The sequence below is a fragment of the Branchiostoma lanceolatum genome, chromosome 4 (genome assembly GCF_035083965.1).
Source record: "Branchiostoma lanceolatum isolate klBraLanc5 chromosome 4, klBraLanc5.hap2, whole genome shotgun sequence".
Taxonomy (NCBI): Eukaryota; Metazoa; Chordata; class Leptocardii; order Amphioxiformes; family Branchiostomatidae; genus Branchiostoma; species Branchiostoma lanceolatum.
Window position 1 is genome coordinate 6492490 of NC_089725.1, and position 23719 is coordinate 6516208.

The 23719-nt window shown below is 40.4% G+C and overlaps 1 protein-coding gene across 1 annotated transcript; it reads right to left on the reverse strand.

Annotated features, from left to right (window-relative positions):
* Positions 1 to 149: 149 nt before the first annotated feature.
* Positions 150 to 23685, reverse strand: LOC136434136 (uncharacterized). The gene is made up of 24 exons (XM_066426901.1): positions 23223 to 23685; positions 22601 to 22716; positions 19316 to 19487; positions 18409 to 18597; positions 15682 to 15825; positions 15192 to 15266; positions 14288 to 14427; positions 13441 to 13585; positions 12234 to 12373; positions 11545 to 11731; positions 10423 to 10615; positions 9539 to 9684; positions 8836 to 9030; positions 7941 to 8128; positions 7099 to 7255; positions 6690 to 6815; positions 6040 to 6190; positions 4833 to 4978; positions 3813 to 3932; positions 3157 to 3291; positions 2224 to 2454; positions 1288 to 1425; positions 248 to 364; positions 150 to 172 (listed from the first exon to the last, which is right to left on the reverse strand). The coding sequence occupies exons 2-24, from the start codon at positions 22688 to 22690 to the stop codon at positions 150 to 152; spliced, it is 3348 nt and encodes a 1115-aa protein (XP_066282998.1). The 5' UTR covers positions 22691 to 22716; positions 23223 to 23685.
* Positions 23686 to 23719: the final 34 nt, after the last annotated feature.

A 23719-nucleotide genomic window follows, 5' to 3' on the forward strand; every position in this document is an offset into this window, starting at 1 on the left:
AATACAAACTACAATCGATATATCAACTTTTCAGAAAAACTCTGTGCACGTCTATAATGATCGCCAACCGATGAGGAGGGTTAAAACTGTCCTTAATTACATGCAGGTCAGATTTAAACTCCAACCCAGAACCTTCGATCTTTTCTGGATTACTTTCCTGGTTCTATAAAGGCTACAAAAGAATAGACAGGTAGAAAAATGATCTTGAGAGACTGATTATGCACAATCATATTATATGAAAATATACCTGTCAGCGTAATGACGTCTTCAGGCAGATAAGTGTCATCAACTGTCCCTGTCACATACAGATCTCCCAACACCGTCACATTACCACTGAAGGTCTTATAGCCCGAAGTCATCACACCTGTTCAGAGAAAAATTGAATATTCATTGAATTTGTTGTCAGATGTGTATGATTTGGGTCTCTATTTAGGGAAGAACACTTATTTTTGACATTTGTATGGTAGAACTTACATGTTATGTGTAAGTGCAACATCCCAAAACATTGATTCCCTACTTCTTATTTGTTCTGCATTCTCTAGGTTTATACATGTACCGAGTGGAGAAAGCTTGCTGATGAATGTGCCATAATTATGCATGCTTGAGAAGATCTAACATTTATCATAACAAAATATTTGTGAACTTTGTGTAATAACCTAAGACCGTTCAGTAACAGGAGAAGGATGAATATTTGGCGCAACTGTGTATATGTATTGTTAATAATGATACATAATAATTGTTGTTGAATCTTAAAGGCATCCAGAGCATTTTATAAGGCTTGAAACTTGAATGAAAAAACTCCAATTTCTAGTCATTCCTACACATAGTAAGATTCAATAACACTTTACCATTACATATCGACATTAAAGGAGCAAAGAATCTAATCTTGTGTGGTGAGAACTGATAGAAAATCCAAGCCCTAATAGACTGATCCTGACTGTCCATCACAATTAGCGGTTCAACCAATGAGAGAGTGACTGCATGTCCGTCAAATATTTGCATTTTTATGTTTTAATCTTGCATTTCTACGTTTTGACGGAGGAGGGTGGGGCTATGGTATCGGTCTATTTACACTAGGCGCGTGAAACTAAAATATACCATGTAGCTTATTTTTGTGCCGCTTTTGAGCACTTTTGATAGGATATCCACACGCAAATGTGGTAAACAGTGGCATTAAATGTCGATTTCATAAACATTACAGCAACTAGAATATTTCCAGTTTTCAAGCCTCATCAAATGCTTTGGGTACCTTTAACATATTTTGATTTTATATAATCTTTATCCAACCTGCACAATACTTCCATCGATCCTGTCCCTCCTCCAGAACAAGTCCCAGTGAACACCATGGCTGCTGTCCGTCATCCATGGTGCAACTGCTGTAGGTCTTGTTCAGGTAATCAAATGGGAAAGTACAGTCTGGGTCATCTGAAAACGACGAACAAAATGTTACCCAATACTGTGCACAACCTGCTGCTGCCGCGCCGCGTGCCTGCTAAGCTGGTGTGTTATGCCGAATGGCGGTTGTACCGCCTACAAAGATAAAGATAGAGATACAAAGGATACAACACAGTCTCACCCCTATCCCTGTCACTTAGAACTGCTTGTATATGGGCTTCTTGGGCCTAATACATTTTACTTGTGGCATACCTCAAGATCCTGAGTTCTTTTTGGCAACGCTTCAGGAGCGCGCCAAACAGTTATATCATTATGAATTGTACAATCCTTCTGTTCTTTCTATAATGTACTCTTATGACAGACACAAAATGTGATCTTGAGATAAACTCTTAACTGAAGGAATGAAAGTCTACAGGAACTAATAAACAATATGAGGAATATGATACAGAGGAAATTTAATGTAAATGTGTCTAAAGCTTGAAAGAATACAAGATGAAACTGTGATGTCATTCCAACAACATTCAAACTGTTTTAAAAGGGTGAAACAAGATAGGACAGCGTTGATATTCCTCTTAAATATTCAAAGATTCTCATTTGTTTTTACATGTGTAACTAACTCCTTATTCATAAAGAAGATTTATGGTATAATTTAGACTTATTTCTTTTGTTACGCTCAATTTAAATCATTCATAAACGTTATCAAGTTCCGGGGGGAGGCCCACAAAAAGCCACAAAGGCTTCTGGCCCCCCTGCATGTTTTTTGTCCTGTATTTCATACTGATTTTAAATGTTTCAACTTATGCAAATAAACGATAAACATGTACACACCTCTGAGAATGACTAGATCTTCCCACAGGTCAACATCATTCAGATGCCCACTTAGTTCTATGCCTCCGTTCACCTCGACATCATCCACAAAGGTCTTGTGACCTGTCACATCTGCTGGTTCATCCAGTTTGATGACTCTTTCATCCATGTCGGAGATATCAATGTCATTCAAAGTCCCTGTGATGGTCAGGTCACTGTCAAGTGTAAGGTCTCCTCTCACTGTCATGGCTCCTGTATGCAACAGACAAATTTTAGAAGTACTATTTATTTGGATGCACAAGACTACGTATACACTTTCTGTTCTTTAACAATACTAGGAACAACTGACATATCTCCTCATAATCTTGTCATGATGCTTTGCAGCACTACATATCATAGGTAACATTTCACTATTATAATAGTTCATAATATTGCATTAGGCCACATCAATTTAATTTCTTGGTTAACAGATTTTTTTTCTAGCACAAAAAAAAATCATGAAAACAGAAGGCTGGGGTGAAAACTTGCACCTGACCCTGTTCACTCACAGAAATTGTGTGCACCAAAGTACAAACTTTCCTCTGAGATTCTGTTTTCCTGTTGATTTTCCAATCTAGCATTTTTTTTAAAATTCCGTTAACCAAGAAATCAAAATGGTGTGGCCTTACATTAGAAAATTACATTATCAACAATTTTCAGGTAAATATCATGGCATAGGAACCTAAATGTATAATTTGGGATAGAATATACAAATATAGAATAAAAAAAAGTTGTAAGCCTCACAGTAGCTTGAAAGATTATGATCCTGAGTCTATATCGCCACTCTTATTAAATCTTAACAATTGTCACATCATTTTTACATAAAGATGAGTCCGTGATGCCTTGCTGGACAGGTTTTTCGTCAAAAGAAAAATATCACATATTTAAGTATGAGACTTCAGCAAATAGCTTCACCTGTGATGATTTGGTCCCCTTGGATGGTCATCACATTCTTGGACAGTTGAACAATGTCAACCTCGTCTACTGTGGAACCCTCGGCCAGGATAATGTCTCCTCTTAAGTAAAGGTCATCCAGAAACGTCTTATTACCTGATGGGATCAAATAACAGAACTATGATTGGTGCCTGGGTTGACAACTGTACAAGATCCTGAAAGTACATACTTAAAGGTGCCCTAAGCAATATTAGGGCACTGAGAGTCACATTTTCAAAATGATTGACATTACTTACATGTGCTTTCCACCAATATGTCTACTCATTCACCTTTAGTTATCAAGTCTCCCTGCTTGTTAAGCGACAACTAGGGACACACAAATTCAATTTCCCTAGCTGTTCTTGGCTTCGTGACCTAAAGCCCGCGGCCCCGTGTATGAGAAAGCTTCAGGCATTAGCCTCAAGCGTCAAACCTCTGCACGTAAAAGAACCCAACACACTTATCTAGAAGAGTAGGACAATGGAAAGTCAAAATGCCAATTTAGCAAGGGACGAGGAAACCTTAATGTCAACAGCTGCCAGCATCAGTACAGTTAACAGATTCACAATCGACAGTCACAATGTATGTCAATGGTCCTCTAAAGAGAACTATATTCATTATTTGTATATAGTTCTTACCTGTGATAGAGTGGTTTCTTGACAAGGTAACTACATCCTCAGACAGGTCCACACCATTCAGCGTCCCCATTAGTTCTATGTCTCCATTGACCAGGACATTGTTGGAGAACGTCACCAATCCTGACATCAACACAGAAGAGAAAAAGCCTTGTTGAATTTCTTACTGTAACAATCCATTTTGTCATAAAGTTTATTTTTGTCCTGGATTACATTTTTGAATTTTTAAAAACTTGTACTGAAAACATGGAAAAGGCATCAATTACACAACATCACAATTCATCCATAACAAACATAGCATTCAAATACCAATTGCTGCGAACACACACCACAACAAACAAACAAACAAACGCACCAGCTGATTACTATACCTCCGTTTTCACAGAGGAAATTACATGTACGTTTCTTTGATCTCACTTGGGAAAGCTAGCATTACCTTCTGTAAAATAAGTGAAAGCCAATAAATCATATAGAGAGAGATCCATGCTGTACAGGTAAAAGGAAATATCCTGGAATATTGTTCTTTTGCCTTAAAGGGAGGCTAAACTTAAAATTAAAAAGTCTACTATACTTTGCTAAATATACGCCAAATTCAAGTCCTCACTTGTTTTACATAAGTCCGTCATAGTTCAGGGTTCTCCCGTCATTTGTAACTTGGCCCTTGCTGACGGCTACTCACCTGATGATCGAATCAATCAATTGTAAGGTCACAGCTCGGTATTTCCCAACCAGAGAGTATGGGGCTTTTCGATCTGGCTTTCCTGGAAATTCCTCGAAATCCATCCTCAGGAAAGCCAGATCCAAAATCCCTATTCATGTTGAATGGGAAATGCCAAGACCTGACGTCACATATCGTGACCTTACAATTGATTGATTCAATCATCAGGCGAGTAGCCGTCAGCACAGCCCATCTTACAAATGACGAGAGAGACCTGAACTATGAAGGACTTGACTTTGGCGTATATTTAGCAAAGTATAGCAGACTTTTCAATTTTAAGTTAAGCCTCCCTTTAAAGTACCAACCTGTAATGTTCTGTGGCGTAGCAACTGTCATGGCATCTAATGACAGGTCTACTCCGCTGTACGTCCCATTGACATTGAGGTCTCCCATGATGAGGACATCTCCATAAATTGCCAGGCTCCCCATAATCTCTGCCTCTTCATCCAGCCTGAGGAAACCAGAATCAAGAGTAGGGTTTTGGATAGCCTACATAGCAGGCTCTTTGGGTCTTTTTTGGGGAGCTAATATGATACACTTTTTGCTAATGACTTCTTTTTGTACTGGGTCGTTTGTGCAGCCAGCCTGTAACCATTAGGCCTGGTAGACTAATGGTTACAGGCTGGCTGCACAAACAACCCAGTGCAAAAAGAAGTCATAAAAAAAAAAGCCTACAAAAAAAAGGCATAGAGAGCCTGCTATGGAGGCTAGGTTCTGGAGAGATTTCTTACAACCTATGAGTTTATCACATATAATAATATCAGGTGTATTTGCAGACAGTGCCACAGGCAGGTACCCAATGTGTAGGGTAATGAGGCTGTTTAACGTGTTCGAGGCACCTCCTCGAGCACGGGACCCCCATTTTACGTCCCTCCCGGAAGACGATTTCGTGGAAAGCTTCATGAGGCTACAGCAATCCGGACGTCCTTGGTTGGTCTCCCATCCAAGCACTGTCCGGACCGCGCGTTGCTTAACTTCCGAGATCGAGGGATCGGGTGTATCCAACGCGCCACGCGGCCGTTAACTTCTATTATTTAGATTAATGAATGAAGAATAATGCATAGCATAATGGAAGGGTTAATCATGGTTAGATGAAACATCATTTAATTCAGCACAATAACATAAAGATATCATCATGATTCCTTCATTTTAAAAGATAAGAGTTGCAGAACTGAAGCATTCAAAACTTGAGTAAAGATTGATCTTGATAGTTGATTATTGATATAGAAATTAAGACATCATTAATACAATTTAAAAAAGCTGATTCATCTGTATTAATGATGAAATGAATTAAGATTGTATCTACATGATAAGCATCTTTGTTTACTTTACCTCAGTGTATAAAACTTATCAATAAGCACCTGGCCAATCAAAAAAAAAAATCTATAATTCTTTAATTCTATAATAATGACATACGATATTTGGAGTTTCTTTTTACACAACCAGAGTAAAACCTTCAAAACATAATGACAGTCCCAAAAGGATCTATTGTCAAATGTATGAGGATGTTACTTGACTATCTCCTGCTGCAGGTGTGGGATGTCTAGTCCATTGATCCTCTTCACGGTGACCTTCCGTGCTGACAGATCACCCTTCAGCACAACATCGTCCTGCAGCTCCAGCTGGTTAGGAACCTTCTGGGTCGTGTCAATGGCCACAGCATCTATAGCATTAAGAACACCATTCTCATTGGTGCAGCCTGCAGCTGCAATGAGGACCACTAAACCTACTCTCCAAGCAGAGGCGGGGTTCCGTCTGGTTTTTGACAATTTTTTTTTGTTTTTACGCGTTTTTGTCAGGCGTTCTACTTTGTCATTTTTTTTTGTCTCTTCAAACCCAGACCAAAACTGACAAAGTAGAAAGCCCAACAAAAACGCCTAAAAACACGTCAAAAACCAGACGAAACCCCTCCTCTGCTTGGAGAGTACACTAAACCCTACAACATCTGATGCACAGCTGCAGACTTTCACCCACCTGCACATACACAGACCTTCGAGAAGCCAACGAAACTGCACTGGACTGGGTTGAGAGAAACAGCGACAAGCTGTGATGATGATTGGTGCTATAATAACTGCACATCTGTGACTGTCTTCTGGCTGGCTGGTAATGCATAACATAATCATGCAGGAGTCAATAGTGGAGTACGTAATTTATAAAGTCACCTTGTAGTCTCCGCATGATGCTCTCTATGGTCGCTTGCTGCGCCCCAACTTCAGCCTTGATGGTTTCCATGGATACCAGTCTCTCCCTATATATAGACCTTTCAGGTGCATCCACAACAGTTGTCCCTGGAGACATACACGAATGAACAGTTCCAGTAAAGATAATTATCTACTATATTCATAAGTCCCATGGCACTGCATATGGCAAAACTAGAATTTACTACTATTCCAGGCACCATACTTTTACTAATACAATACAATGTAATCAATGAGGTGACAATGTGATTGATCAAATTCAAGTTTCCAAACATGTGGTGTTGAGTGTATAATAACACAGTTTATAGGACTTTTACTAGCTTTCTACGATAATCATAAATACACAGATAGTAACTGTCAGTAAATGCCTTACCTACAGTGATATTCTTAGCAACAAGATGCCGTATGGTCACATTGCCAGTAAAGGTCTTTGTCCCAGTGATGATCTGATCCCCCATCTTTGTTACGGGTTCTTCTGCCACACGTGCTGCCAGCACCTGTATACTGCTGCTCAACTCACTAATATTTTGCTGTGCAGACAAAAATGGTAGGGATTCCATAGAGACAAGACCATTGGGCATCAACAAAATGGACAAATCAGTCTCATGAATGGTCTTCCATTGTTAGGACTCAATGACCTCTAGATAAGATAATCTTCAATGTCTCTCAATCACGTATTTCAATAATCTCAATGAACACTGATTTTTGCTCAACATATGTTTAAGATTGAACAGATACATGTATCAAAAACAACATGCAGCCTTTAAAAGAATCATTGCACATTCAACATTTAATTACATCACTACAAAAAAGGCTAATGTTGGCTTACAGTTCTGATGCCTTAAAGGAAACCCAAGCAATACCAAGGCCAAAAAATCGGATTTTAAAAGTCAGTTTATTTAGTCATTTCTAGATATGATTAGTTCTAACAACACTATCACATTATGTATGGCAACGTCCATGATGCAAAAATATGACGTCGTTGTGATGTGAGAACTCACTGAAAATTGTCGCCAGGGTTTTTGTAGGCTCGTGAAACTAAGGTGATCATTGTATGGCACCTTTTTGCACGGTTTAAAATGCTCAAAGGATGAAATTATTAAACAGCGCTAGTAAATAATAAACAGTGTTAGTAAATGCCACTACCATAAAGATTTCAGCATTTTGGGCCCTAATATTGCTTTGGTACCCTTTAAAACAAAGACCTACAGGTACCTTCAGTTCGCTGATGCTGTCCAGAACCTTCTGTTTTTCCACCTCTCTCGTGCTGGGTAGCCACTGGTCAGCCACCTCCAGTCTGTACAGCATTGTCCAGTTAGTCTGTGCAACTGCCAAGTAGCTCTTGCCATCATGGACAAAGGATACTATGTCAGCAGGAGCATCTTTAGGATGGCCTAACCCAACTGACAGAAATAGAAATACTGTAAATGCATGTAAGTTTGTGTGGTTTTTATATCGCGGTAGGGAGAAAATGGAGTGTTCGCGGTGGTTTTAAATTCGGGTATGTGACAATAGTATAGGGGTAGGTGGGCAAAAAATGTTCATGGTGGTTTTAAATTCGCGGCGAAGCACAAAAACCACGAACATAAAAGCACCGCAAACATTTCTGTATTTACAGTAGATCCATGGGAGTTTGATTTAAACCTCCTTGATAGGAGTAAGAAAAGTCTGTAACACACAATGTCACATGCTGATTGTAACATCTCCTAACATAATTCCGCCAGGGTACACAATTCCGCCACCCCGTCATTATACATGTATCCCAAAAAATCAGTATTCATAAGAAAGTTTCCAATGATGTGAAATTATTGTATCCAATCTGGTTTAATTTTACACCTTGGTAACCAATAATTGATAAAATCTTCTTAAAAGATGAGTTAATTAGTTGTACCTCCAGTAAAGAATCAATCATGTATACTGAATATCTTTTCCAGGTATGGTGTTATAATTAGCTTTAGTCTGACTAGTAGCATTTCCATTCCTAATACCTTCAAGTTGATGCAGCAAGAATATCAAAATTGATGAATTTGTCATGTTAGTATGATGTTACCATTCCCAGTTTTAAGCTAATTGTCTCCCTCAGACAGTAAATTCCTGTTGTTACATGTACCTGGTAACTGTTTGTGAACCAGTTCAAACTGCCTGTGTTGGTTGCTGTACTGGTAGATGCTGGTATGTCGTGAATGGTTGGTGCCATGGTGAACAAGAGCAAGCAGTTTAGTTTTCTCACTGCTAGGAACCAAAATGGACTCAAACTTTTTGCCTCCTTCTACTGAAATGGTCTGCAACACCTCAAAATGATAACCTGAAAAAAAAAGACGTGAGAAGTTAGATGAATTTGTATGTAGACTGTGAGACACCAAAAAGTTAATTGCTATGTTTCAGATGCATCATCTTGAGGAAATATTACTTTAAATGCAGAAATGTTTGTGGGGATTTGATTTTGCGGCAAGGAGAAAATGAAGTGTCCGCAGTGGTTTTGAGTTCGCGTTTGAAACAATAGTAGCGCTACAGTCAAACAATGGAACATTTCTGCATTTACAGTATAATCAACATCATAACTTGAAATCAAGATTTGAGATCAATTATAGCATGCATCTGCTTCAACAGCGGGGAGGTAACAACAGTTGAAGTGATCAGCTTCAAAGACAAACAACAAATTTGGACCTTGGGCTAAACAAATACTGTTTGATGGCATTGATTTTGTCTTATGTGCATATTTCCCCACTAATGACAGCTGTACTATGAACTGGTAAGAAAGCACAGCAATGTGGTTGACTGTAAAAGAGAAAACAAGATTTCTTGTCACTTGCCATTCCACTTGAAGATGTACGATGACTGCATCTCTCCCTGCCTGGCTGATGCTGCTTCTGCAGTACCAGAGTGTGCTGCTAGGGCCAGGTATGGATCCTGTCCTATCCGGAAATATTCTACATCTACAGCTCCCTTTATTGGGAGGCTAAAAAAAACAATACGCAAAAACTTGTTCAGCTGAAATACAAATAAAAAACAATGTCTGATAACATGTTAGTTACATATTTGTCCCAAGCAAACTTTTAGGAAACACCTGCAAAAAATTCTAATCACACAGTGACAGTATGACTTAACAAATATATTTTGCAGAGTACTTATTCATTATTATATACTACAAAGCCAGACACAATTTAAGTTTGGGGTCCTGAATGGTTTCGATAAATAATGATTAATATGTTCGTTCACTACTAGTCTTGGTAATAATTCTATAATTTTCTTAGTTTGGTGGCAGTTGCTTCATACAGTATGTGTATGAAGGAGTATGCTATAATCATATATATCGATAGAACTATAGTCCTGTTACAAAAAATTTTCATTACTTCATACAGTATGCCATACACATTTAAAGGAGCACACTATCATTATGTATAAAATATAGACCACTATACAGCAGCAGAACATAGTGGACTACTACTACTGTAAATGCATTTTGTTTGCATGGTTTTTATTTTGCGCTAAGGCAAAAATGGAGTGTTCGCCATGGCAGCGCTATAGTCACATACTCCTACAGTGTTGGAAAAAAATGTTCGCCGTGGTTTTAAGTTCAATGTGGAACGGTCTCCACAAAAACCACGAACATAAAACCACCGCGAACATTTCTGCATTTACAGTATATAGCCCTGTTACAAAATAATTTTCATTTCAGCAAAATAACTCAACTTACCTTTGCAGATGCTGAAATGCAGCACTACGTGGGTTGTATTTCAGAACTGTAGATTCAGACGAGACTTCTCCCTGAGAGTCGGAGTGATGTGCGATGACCATGTACATCTCACTGTTGATGAGGAAACTCTCCGCGTCCTGTCCTGTTTCCGGGACGACGGGATCGTTGCTCATGTGGTGGAATGAACACTGGGCTGGGGAGGAAAAGCATCTCAACTTAGCCCTTGTCCTGCAGGAAGCCTAATAGTATATATTTATTAAGCTCTATACATATACAGAGTCTGTAGGTGGGTTCTGTATAATGTACGGGATGGGGGTATTTTTCAGCTGAATGCATCACACCGCAGTGAAATGCACCGAATGCGGAAGTAACAATGCCAGTCACCACAGCGCAGAAAACGTCAAGGGAAAATTACCTGATTAAGAAATCAAATTGATGAAATAAATTGCATAAAAACGTCAGCAGGACAAGGGTTAAGATAGTCAACTTTTCACTCATGTGCCAAGACTGTCAAGATACATCTTCAATTTTTATCTCTAAATCGTGAATGAGTACACATGTATACATAATTGTATAAGTTTGAACATGTACATAGCAGCATGTTGCTTAAGTATGTTTATGTCATACCTGGGCCAAAAAAATGTTTGATACGGATGTTCCGGACCGGGTGATAACTTGAGTTATCACACAGGCTTCCATAGAATATTTAGAATGCATTTCGAGTGTGCCGCTGTCGAAAATTTGAATACAGGATTCGGTCGTTGGAATGTGCGGCTGTTACAATTTTGTTTTAGGACACCAACTTTTCACAACTTCTGGCGCATTTCGCATTGAAATGTGTGTTTTTTTTGGGGTGGGTATGACATGAATAAAATACAACACGGTATATTCCGCATCACCCTCGGTCCCGGACTCCCAGCCCTCTCGCAGGTCGCATCGCTCTCCGGCGGTCGGTGATACGTAATACTCGGCGTTGTATTTTCAATGTTTTATGCAATAGTTCGTACAACAACCAAAGATACAGGCCTACATTTTAACACCACTCTACATCTCTTCATAGGCTAACAAAAGTAGCTTTACAATAAACTTGCTTTAAATCCCTGTTTACAGACAATCCCTTACAATGTTTGTCTCCCTGCCAGCGGTACGCAGGTACTGTCAGCTGTCCATCCGCAGTGGGCACCATGTCTGCCCTCTCCGGCAGCACCAGTAAGTAGAGGGGGTCTGTGGGTCCCTGCTGCGGCGTGTGGAACAGGTGAAGGCCTCTGGCCTGGTAGGAGAAGTGGAGAGTCTGAACAGGTGTCTGCAGCTGCAGGGAGAAGGCATGAACAGTCTCGAAACACGTCATATCTTACAAGTTTGCCCATCATAATTGCCAGTTGTGAATGGTATGGGCAGATTTGTAGTTGAATACAGGATAGAAAATTAACATCATTTTCTTGTAGACAAATCACAACTACATGTATAGGCAACTTAGAAATGAACAACATTAATGTGCAATTGGTATCAAATTTTTACATAATTCATGAGAAAATGATATAAAAAATGATACTATCGTCTGGTGGTTATATAATTGCAATATTTCATACCTGTGATGCACAATGTATGTAACTTAATAAAGTGAGGCTACTCAAGCAAGCATGACCTGGTCCGTCCAATAAGACTGTTTTTATACAAAATTAATACAATAATTATTATAGTCGAGTAGAAGATTTTAATTGGCTTAGCTACATGTATAGAGTTGTGAAGTCTATTTCATGCATGACATACACATAAAACATTAAATTTTGGTATTTTTATGGGAAACTTACCAGGAAAAAGAATGGCAGGATGACCTCATATATCCTCAATGTGTAGTCTGACAAAACTGCACAGTACTGTCTCACCGCAGGGTCACCCTCATCCAGACAGTTGGAAGCTGCACTGAAGTATTTGAGCTGCTTTACTGACTCTGAAAACACATAGAACAATTAAGTTGACAGGTGTTTAACCTTCTCCCTGCTGCTTAATCCCATAACCAATACAAATTTGGTGTCAAATAGCTACCTAAGCACCTTGAAGGTTGAGTACTAAATGAGTTCTTGTTCACCCACAGAAAGCCAACGGCAGTCTGCTTTTGTAGAGAACACAAAAATATTAAATTTGAAACTTACTGCAGGTTTACACTTTATATGATTTAAAGGCTGTACTCAAGTATAATTGTGCTCCTATGTTGCATTCTGGACTCGCAAGTACCCAGTCTGTAGCCTCTACCAGGCTCCACAGGTCACTGGAAAAATAGTAGAAATTCACCAAATAGGCAGATAACCTACCAGAGGAGTTAGCTGGATAGGGATTATAGTTTGCGACCTAGGGAACTGTACTCCCTGGCCAGTTAATTCCTCTGGCATGTTAATCGGCTATTTGGCGAATTTTTACTACTTTTCCAGCAACCTGTGGAGCCTGGTAGACTGGCTACCCAGTCTGCATGGAAAGGGATATTTCAGAGGAGTGTGCTACACATGATTATGAGGGGACAGTATGTTAGCTATCAGTCATAGGCATTCAGTCTCTCAGCCATCAAAGAATCAACTTATGCCGAACTTTTGGTGGGGTGTATTTTAAGTCCCAAGCAGAACAGGAAACAGTCAGTATAATGTAGATAATAAGTCACTTCGGTGTGAAAAAGAAAACACATCCATCCCTGAAAGTACTGCTAGAATAAATCTATGTGGTTCAGAGTATGTGTAGCACTGTGTAGAACTGTTATAGGAGACCTAGGGTAGAACTGAAGGAGGAGACCGGGAGAGGTCCCAGATGTAGTATAACCCAGAGACGAGAGAGAGTTGAGATGTAGTTAGGTTTACGTTGAGCGTTAACATTGTGTGGGACCGTTCCATCCCGTAGCTAGAGTAACAGCCTGGAGTACGTACAGTCTAGAGTACGAGGCCAAGTCCATTGTCACACATGTATGAAATAGTTTGTATGCTCAGCATACAACTACAACGGGAAACTTGGCCAGTCACAGTAAATGCACACCTTCCTGTCCGAGTAGCTCTATTCTCATGGCGATGTTGTACTTCCACCGCACAGGCACCACACGGATGTACTGCGCTGTGATTGGTCCATCCTGCACAAACATGTTCACCTGTGTGGTGTCTCTGTCACTGTTCCCAGCAAACTCCTGCCAGGGAAAAGAGTGACAACATTTAATATACAAAATGTTGTTGAGGAGACTAAATTCTATCATTATCAAAATAAATATGTACAATGAACAAATTTCAAGAAAGTTTTTAACTACCGGTAACTTTTGTGTGCACAAACAAACTTGTTGACTTCAATTAATGTAAACTTTAAGGTTTTGAGTTTAGGACTGATTTGTTTCCTGCTATGTCACTGTCTGTGTTTCTTTAGACATCGACTAGCACCTATTCTGGTTCCACAGGTCAATAAAGACAGTCTCTACCACAGTAAATGAGTTTTTACTAGTAATAGCATGCTAAGTCCAGTAGTATGTGCAAGTTTAAAGGTCCTATTGTCAGATTTGGGTGCACCAAAACTGGAAATTTTCCCCTGAACAAAATTTTGCCTGATAATTCCATTTGTAGCAACTTCTTTTGATATAGTTTACTGGTGTTTATGTATGCCAAAGGACAACCACTATGTGTTGAACTAGTCTGGTATATTCTAGAGCAAACTAGAGCAAAGTCGATTGGAAAAATTTAACAAATCCCTGGTTTTCAACATGTTTGTATATCACAACAACCTCGCATTTCAATATCACTAGGCAATATGCTAATGGCCTTAGATGATTTGTAGCTATTTATCAGTATTGACAAATTTGACTTCCAGTTGAATCTTGTAATGCCTGTAAAGGATATCTTACCACATCATTGCCTGAGTTGTCTTTATACGTTGTGAATGTCGTCCCATCGTTACTGTACTGCACCTTAAAGAGTGTTACATATTCAAGATGGCTGCCATCTCGGTTTCGGAGGTTGGAGTTCCTTCCTTGAGTGATTATACCTAAAAGGACAAAGTTGGAAATTATCAGTCTTTAATGTTCTTCTGTGTACACATGAACACCCAGTTCCCTCAAATTCATTCATCAACAAGGCAGAGAGACAAAAATACTCATCATTCTAAAAATATTCAGACGTTCTGCATATGCAAAGGACTTAAGCAGCATTGCAACAGAAACAGCAAGAAAACTTACTACAGTAAATGTTAGTGCCACAAGGCACAAGAGGACATGTTTCAGTCTCCTGTTGGTTTCTTGACAACTTGAAAACATTAGGAAAGTGGAACAACTAAATTTTGCGTTGAGGCTGACCGCATTTGTGTAAAAGCAACAAGTAGATTTAAGTGATTTTGAAACCACCATATCCAAGAATGATAGACTATTACATGTGTATATAATAAACATCACTGCACTTTGCTGAATGTGGCTACAATATGCCAAATAAACTAATGATTGCTGTTTAGTTTTCAAGAAACTTGTACAAGAAGAAAAGTTCTGACAAAAGACCAAACAAGTCCTTGTCCTGCATAAGAAATAATTAAATACCAAAGCTCAAACTGTCATAAAGTTCATTCTGGAAAAAGAGGCTAGAAATCCCGGCCAGTTGGCCTTCTTCCATGAACTATCTGCCCTACTATATTCTCAAGCCATAAGAGGACCGTGAGATTTGGCTCTCAGATACAGAGCATCTACTCTGTCAACTCTGTGTCATATGTGTACATTGAATTGTCTCAAACGCACTGTTGAGACAAGAAGATAACATTCTCACCTGACACCTGAGACACCTGTCCCAGGTCCACCTGCAGCCACTGTCTCCTGTTATTGTTACCTGCAACCCAAGCACCTGAGAAGAATCAAAATACAACTGTTACTTCTATCTTTTATTTTCAATGACAATGATGACAGATAAGACATTAAACCTAGAATACAACACGGTGCATTCCGTATCGTACCCAGGTACCGGCCCGACCACGGGTCGTATCACCCGACGGCCGAAGCCACCCGTGGGAGAGCCGGTACCGAAGGTGATGCGGAATACACCGTGTTGTATTTCATATAATATGTCATACCCGCACAAAAAAAAAACATTTCAATGAGAAATGTGTCAGAAGTTGAGAGAGTTTTGTGTCCTCAAATGAAGAATTAGGTATTTTACAAAAGTCACATCAAGATCAAAGTTAAAATTTGTCAAGCAAAAGTTTTTCTTAACTTCTCATCCATAAACCACATTCTGATATTCAGGAAATTATAGATTGAACCTGCAGTTCTGGTAGTCTCCTGTAGGTGGAGCCTGGCCTGGTGTGCTTTATGGAACCTGCTTTTCCTGGAAGAGGCCTTGATGCGGGTATTGGGGATCTCTCCTGTTGACACGCCCAGGAAACGGTTGGGTGCTGTGTCACCACCTGTGGATATGCCCATGTACCATATTGTAGAAGTTTGTCAAAACTTGTCCTGTGATCAAACTTGCACTGGGACATTAGTAACTGCATGACTGCAACTGTGAGTCACACAGGACAAGTTTCACCATATCTCGCTGTTGGCAATCAAGACATTGAGTTTCATACAAAAGCTCAAATTCAAGTCATCAAAGTAAAAATATCTTATTGTAGTTGAAAGTTGATATATGGAATGACTTGACAGAACAAGAAGAGACAAAAATGACATTTGACTTAGCATATAGTCTCTTTACTCGATTGCATTGAATGAAACCAGCTGAATGGTAGAGTTGCTTCAAAACATGTCAAAAATATGAACATCAACAATTAAAACAGTAAAAGAAGGAAGCCCAAAAAGATTATCTTAGACCACCTGGCTGATCAAGAAATAATCTATAACAAAGGGAGGAATAAATCAGGGAGACAACATATGGAGAGGGGAACTCAGTTGAGAACCAAGGACAGGTCCTGCCACAGATATGTAATAGTTGTTGATACTCAGTTCAGTACCAAGGAGAGGGATTGTCACAGGTATGTAATAGTTGGTGATACTCAGTTCAGTACCAAGGAGAGGGCATGCCACAGATATGTAATAGTTGGTGATACTCAGTTCAGTACCAAGGAGAGGGATTGTCACAGGTATGTAATAGTTGGTGATACTCAGTTCAGTACCAAGGAGAGGGCATGCCACAGATATGTAATAGTTGGTGATACTCAGTTCAGTACCAAGGAGAGATCCTGTCACAGATATGTAATAGTTGGTGATACTCAGTTCAGTACCAAGGAGAGGTCCTGTCACAGATATGTAATAGTTGGTGATACTCAGTTCAGTACCAGGGAGAGGTCCTGCAACAGATATGTAATAGTTGGTGATACTCAGTTCAGTACTAAGGAGTGGACTTGTCACAGATATGTTATAGTTGGTAATACTCAGTTCAGTACCAAGGAGAGGGACTGCCACAGATATGTATTAGTTGGTGATACTCAGTTCAGTACCAAGGAGAGGGCCTGCCACAGATATGTAATAGTTGGTGATACTCAGTTCAGTACTAAGGAGTGGACTTGTCACAGATATGTTATAGTTGGTAATACTCAGTTCAGTACCAAGGAGAGGGACTGCCACAGATATGTATTAGTTGGTGATACTCAGTTCAGTACCAAGGAGAGGGCCTGCCACAGATATGTGATAGTTGGTGATACTCAGTTCAGTACCAAGGAGAGGGACTGCCACAGATATGTAATAGTTGGTGATACTCAGTTCAGTACCAAGGAGATGTCTGGTCACAGATATGTAATAGTTGGTGATACTCAGTTCAGTACCAAGGAGAGGTCCTGCCACAGATATGTGATAGCTGGTGATACTCAGTTCAGTACCAAGGAGAGGTCCTGCCACAGATATGTAATAGTTGGTGATACTCAGTTCAGTACTAAGGAGAGGGCCTGCCCAGGATATGTAATAGTTAGTGATACTCAGTTCAGTACTAAGGAGAGGGCCTGCCCTGGATATGTAAAAGTTAGTGATACTCAGTTCAGTACTAAGGAGAGGGCCTGCCACAGATATGTAATAGTTAGTGATACTCAGTTCAGTACTAAGGAGAGGTCCTGCCACAGATATGTAATAGTTAGTGATACTCAGTTCAGTACTAAGGAGAGGGCCTGCCCTGGATATGTAAAAGTTAGTGATACTCAGTTCAGTACTAAGGAGAGGGCCTGCCCAGGATATGTAATAGTTAACGATACTCAGTTCAGTACCAAGGAGAGGTCCTGTCACAGATATGTAATAGTTGGTGATACTCAGTTCAGTACCAAGGAGAGGGACTGCCACAGATATGTAATAGTTGGTGATACTCAGTTCAGTACCAAGGAGAGGTCCTGTCACAGATATGTAATAGTTAGTGATACTCAGTTCAGTACTAAGGAGAGGGCCTGCCCAGGATATGTAATAGTTAGTGATACTCAGTTCAGTACTAAGGAGAGGTCCTGTCACAGATATGTAATAGTTGGTGATACTCAGTTCAGTACTAAGGAGAGGTCCTGTCACAGATATGTAATAGTTGGTGATACTCAGTTCAGTACAAAGGAGAGGTCCTGTCACAGATATGTAATAGTTGGTGATACTCAGTTCAGTACCAAGGAGAGGTCCTGTCACAGATATGTAATAGTTGGCGATACTCAGTTCAGTACCAAGGAGAGGTCCTGTCACAGATATGTAATAGTTGGTGATGCTCAGTTCAGTACCAAGGAGAGGTCCTGTCATAGATATGTAATATGTGGTGAAGATCAGTTCAGTACCAAGGAGAGGTCCTGTCACAGATATGTAATATGTGGTGAAGATCAGTTCAGTACCAAGGAGAGGTCCTGTCACAGATATGTTATGGTTGGTGATACTCAGTTCAGTACCAAGGAGAGGTCCAGTCACAGATATGTAATAGTTGGTCACCTGTTATGTCAATCCCCCCACAAATGTGGTAAACCAGAATAAATAAATAAAAGGCTGAGTGTCATAAATGAAGTGTAGGAAGAAAGCATACTGCACCAACATGAACTTACCTCCACTGATGTCCAGCTCAGACGTCCAGCTGAAGTGACCAGTGGTCGTGTTTAACAGGTAGACATCGGCCCTGCCATCTCCAGTTACCATGGTGATGAACTGATGGCCGCTGTAGTCCAAATACTCCAGGTCTGTCAGCCCAGGTAAGTTAAAGGATTGAGCCACAACCACATCTTCAACCACAATTTCTGTAGAAGTAAGTCAGAATATGCAAATTTACAGTGCTGTTCTAACAGGCCAGGGTGTATATCTTGGCCTGTTAAACTTGTATTAGGTTTTCAGAAGGCTTGAGAGCAAGAGCTGCAAAATGTATGGTTAATGAAATGCAAACAATTACTGATCATTTCTTTCAGTCAAAGGCATTAAGAGTAAATGCCTGTAAGGGTAAAACACATGGTGACACTTGTCACTAACAGGCTTAATTTTGAAAAAGAATAAAGATTGCAAGTAGGGACATTACCAACTTGAAATCTAAAAGGATGCTATCTAAAGCAGGATATGGTTATGTACATTTGTACATGCATAAGTACATGTCTATGTCATAGAGACTGGAGGATAGCAGTTGAAAATGAACCAGCATCCTTAATCCTAGACCTGACCTCAACACTGTGTAATGTTGACAACAATAGATAGTGACACCCCTATAGTGACTGCTAGAGTGCATTGTCATTATTGTTATAATGTCTCATCAGTCTAATGATATTTGATGAGAGTCATGAGACAATGCTTTTGAGCATATCATTTACATGTACTCTGATTAATCTCATGATAAGTACTGTATCCTTAAGTCTTCCTCAGGCAAAGACATTTCTAGCACCAAAGAGTAACTGGAGAAAAATATTCAAGATTCTTGACCACTTGCAATAAAGCAGGTTGCAGAAATAAATGGATTGGAACCTTTGTTACCTCTATGACTGCCAGCTTCAGTTGGGAAGGAGAAGGGATGATACATGTCTGAAGCGGTGATGTCAACACTTCTCCTGGTCCTCTGCAAGGGGACTGGAAGCCTCCCTAGGAGCATCTTCTCAGACTTTGCCAGGTCTAGTCTGAAATTCCTAAGCTCTGTCTTCAGTAAATCCTGTAAGGGTTCACAAAGCAAGACAGTACATTATGCTTATGTCTGCTGACGTGTTGAAATTCACAAAAGGAGATTTAAAGTACACTTGGACATTCAAAGTTTGAACTAGAAAGAAAGAAAAGGGATCTCGATCCAGTTTGAGCTCACTGAAGAGCTTAATTCTTCCACTGGTCGTGACAGAGAAGACAGGCGCTATGAACAGTATTTACACATTCATTGTATCGGGGAAATTCCCGACAAGCACAATGAACATTGGACCACGGCTTAACGTCTCGTCCTAAGGACTGCGACCCTTTCCGGTAGCGTGCATGTCGGGTGAGCGAAACAGCCAGGATCAAACTCGCAGCTTCTAGTTCCAGAGGCAAGGCTGCAAACCACTGGACTATGCACACTATGCTGGTTTTAAAAATCATGATGACATAGCTAAACATGATGCGGATTGCACTTTGGTGATACAGAAAAGAAACAACTTGCCTGGGTACCATCATCCTCTGTAGTAGCTTTGTACAGTAGGAAACCTGGATGCCAGAACCCCAATCTCTAATCTAGAGATTGGTGGTCTGGCATCCAGGCTACTTTGTAGTGCAAGCAAAAAGAAGGAGCCAGCAGTTACTATAACCTGGGAGACCAGAACTCGTGTAGCAGACAGTGGGGGCGTGCGGGATCGTGGGGACCAACAGGATACTGTAAATGCAGAAATGATTGAGGTGGTTTTATGTTCGTGGTTTTCGCGGCGACCATTTCACCGCAAAATTAAAGCCACCGCAAACACTTTTGTCCAATACTGTTAGCAGTGTGTGACAGTCACCATAGTATGGCGCTGACGTGAACTCCACCACGAACCACCACGAACAGTCCATTTTCGCCCTTAGCGCCAAATAAAAACCATGCAAACTTGAATGCATTTAATGGGTCCGGTAAAGTTCAAGTGCACATGTGGTGAGTGATCTCGTCAAATACGGGGTCTGGTCTCCCAGGGTGTGGTTACTGTGGAGGATGGCACCCAGGCTAAGGTCTCAGTTCGGAGTTTTTTTTTTACAATTCGGGGCCGACCTGACTCGTTCCCAGAAAGGTAAAACATCCTTTTTTGGCCAATTCAATGTTTCCGATGGAAACCTTACCTTCGAACGACAGATGAATTTGATGTTCTCTGTGGAAAACCTCAATTAAAGCGATTTTTATCCCCAAAAACTGCTACTTTTAGGGCATTCTTCCAATGCCACTGGAAGGAAAATAAGAGTCTTCCTAGGATAAAGACTCATATGGGAATAAAGGTAATTATTCTGTCTATGCAATTAGGAAAAATTAAAGAAATCGTGAGGATACGTTTTCCGCAATCCCCGATGATGCGAAACCATGCAAAACACACATAGAACGCACGATTTGGGTAATCAGGCGACAAGACCGCATTACCGTCATCACGCACTAATACCAAGAAGTCTTCGTGGACGACCAAAACTCGGAAACCGTAAAACGCTGCGAAGATCGGGTCTTTCAGGAAATATAAAAGATAACATACTGCTATAGCGATAGCCGAAAAATCAGGAGCCAAAACTACCGAGAAAACCTAGGATTTGCGTCTTATTTTAGGGACTCTTCTGATCTGGAACCTTAAGAAACAACAAGTAGAACAAGACTGGCAATGATAAAAAGACATTGCCATGGCGACGGTGGTTGTTGTTTTAATTTTTACTGTACCCTGCTAAGGGCACGGTGATAGGTGGTGCTGTTCATACAGGATTTCTAACGAAAAGGGCTGTTCTACTGGACAAATACACACACAGACACGCACACACACAGACAGGGACAGTTCCACTAGATTCTACCAGACACACCCCACTGCCAGAACGAACATCGATTTCATCACAGCCTGATCATGACAACTGAAAACAGCCCACGGACTGGGTTCCCACCATACACAATGACTATTCTACTCTGATAGGACTGCTGTTTACATGAACAACATGTTAGGCCAAATCTACACAAATTTTAACATCATAGTCCACTTACCAACAGACACAGCATACACCATGCAACAGCTTGCACTATTTATGTTCCCTGAACTATAGAACTAAGTCCTCTAGAGTGTGAATGGCCAGGGATGTTAGCTAAGGATGGAATGCCAGGATGGAATCCCAGGATGGAATGCCAGGATGAAATGCCAGGATGGAATCCCAGGATGGAATGCCAGGATGGAATTCGAGTCCATTTCCCAGGCTGGCATTTCATTAGGGCTCCAGGAATTACTGGCAAATTCCTTTATGACTGGTGTTCCTGGTATTCCAGTGGGACTCGAATTCCATCCTGGCATTCCAAGTGGGAATCTTAATCCACAGAAATGTTGTTGTGTAAAAATGTGTCCCATATGTTCTTGGAAGTGTACAGGATTATATCAGCAAGAAAGTGGCATCTTATCAGCAGGATAATCATCTAGTACTAGTACAACTGGCTTGCTAAATTTCCTTGCGACAGTGAAATTTTTCATTGATCGATCTGGCTTGGACATGTTCCCAATGTCATGAATGAGGTTAATGCCCTTTAATTAATCTGCTTGTATTAGTTGAAGTTGTATAGGTAACTGAAGCAGCGTGTGCACAATCGTTATCAGTACAGAGTTGATGCAGTTATGACCTGTTCCCTGAAGAAAGGCATTAAATCTTACAGTTGTAAGGACCAGCATTAGGGCATCTAAAAACATTGTAACAGACACACATCGTTTTAGAAAAGAGCAATATTACTGGAGAGCTGAGGTCTTAAATGGGTCATGTATACATAAGCCTGGCACATCTGGTAGACAGATGTAGCTGCCTGTCTAGGTTATCTAGGAGGAATTTCCCGAGGGAGGCTTTCTGTCTGACTAACATTCCTAACATTCTTATTGTCTTAATATGCCTATGGACACATGCCTGTACAATTCCTAGAATAGTTGCAATCTGCACACAATACTATATCATTTGGCTCGCCCCTGAGGCGTCGCCAAAAACAGGTGGCATCATTCATAAGTCACCAGTAGAATAAACAATGACTTTAAACAGCTGTGACATAAATGCTTTCATTACTTCTGTCTATCACGTTTTGTGTGTTATCTTATGTTTAGCTGATGATTATGTCACCTGTACTGTTGATGGTGGGGTTGCATCATGACCAGACAGTAAGGCTGCTGCCTGCCAGCTCCACAGGAGGGTGCACAGGATGAGCTGCATCGAGGTTGTCCTGGCTGGAAGTCACACTGAAAGATTGTGATGTTATTATACCATTGGAAAAAAATAGGCACAGATCTGATTAATGTGGACTATCATCATTATCATTATAATAAGTGCTGTCCCACATTCAAGTAGTATTTTACTGTATGCATGTGCGGTGTCAAAGGTGAAGGCCCGAGACGTAAACAAAACCTGCCAGGGCATCGTTTGATGCAAATCGAGACAATGGTTGAGATGTGTTAGAACTATTTACAAGCCAGGGGCCTTCACCTTTAACACCGCACATGCATACTCCAATGTGCGTAAGCGCTTATTTTGGGCTGCTTGCACAGGAGAGCTCTACATCTATCAAAGACTTCATCCATCCAAGTCCTGAGGCATTATATTAAAAAGGGGAACTCTCATAAAATCTGATCTTAAAAATTATTATCAAAGAAATTATTATTGGAGTGATCTTAAGAAATCCAGAAGTCAGAAAACATCACTATTTTCTACTGCAGCATCTGTTGTAGATTAGAATATTAGTACATACCATGAAAGACCTGTACAATCTGGAAGATGATTCAACAAGAATGGCGTCCGTCTACTGCACTGTGAGCGCGCTACCAACGCCAGCGGCTTTCTGGAGGGAAGCTTCACAGCTGGGTGTCTTTTGGTATGCTGAATACATGATTCTACAGGTGAATGAACAGGTGTAGCTGTCCCGGGAGCAGGGCGATCATGACAATGCAGACACATCGCTAACAACATCTTCATGTCCGCTATGTTGTTTTGCTTCCAAGAATATCCGGACAGCTGGTCTGATGGCCACTGGTTCGGCAACGTTTCAAGAAACAGCCACACCTCCGTGTCTAATTCAATCATTCCGCCCAGATAGAAGGAAAAACTACAACATGTCAAAATTTAAACCAATTATTCAACTCAGATCGGCGGTAAAACTACAACATTTCAATATTCGAACTACCCGCGTCTTATTTATATGAACATGTGGCCATTGGATAAGTCCAATGCAGATGAGGGGGGTTTAAT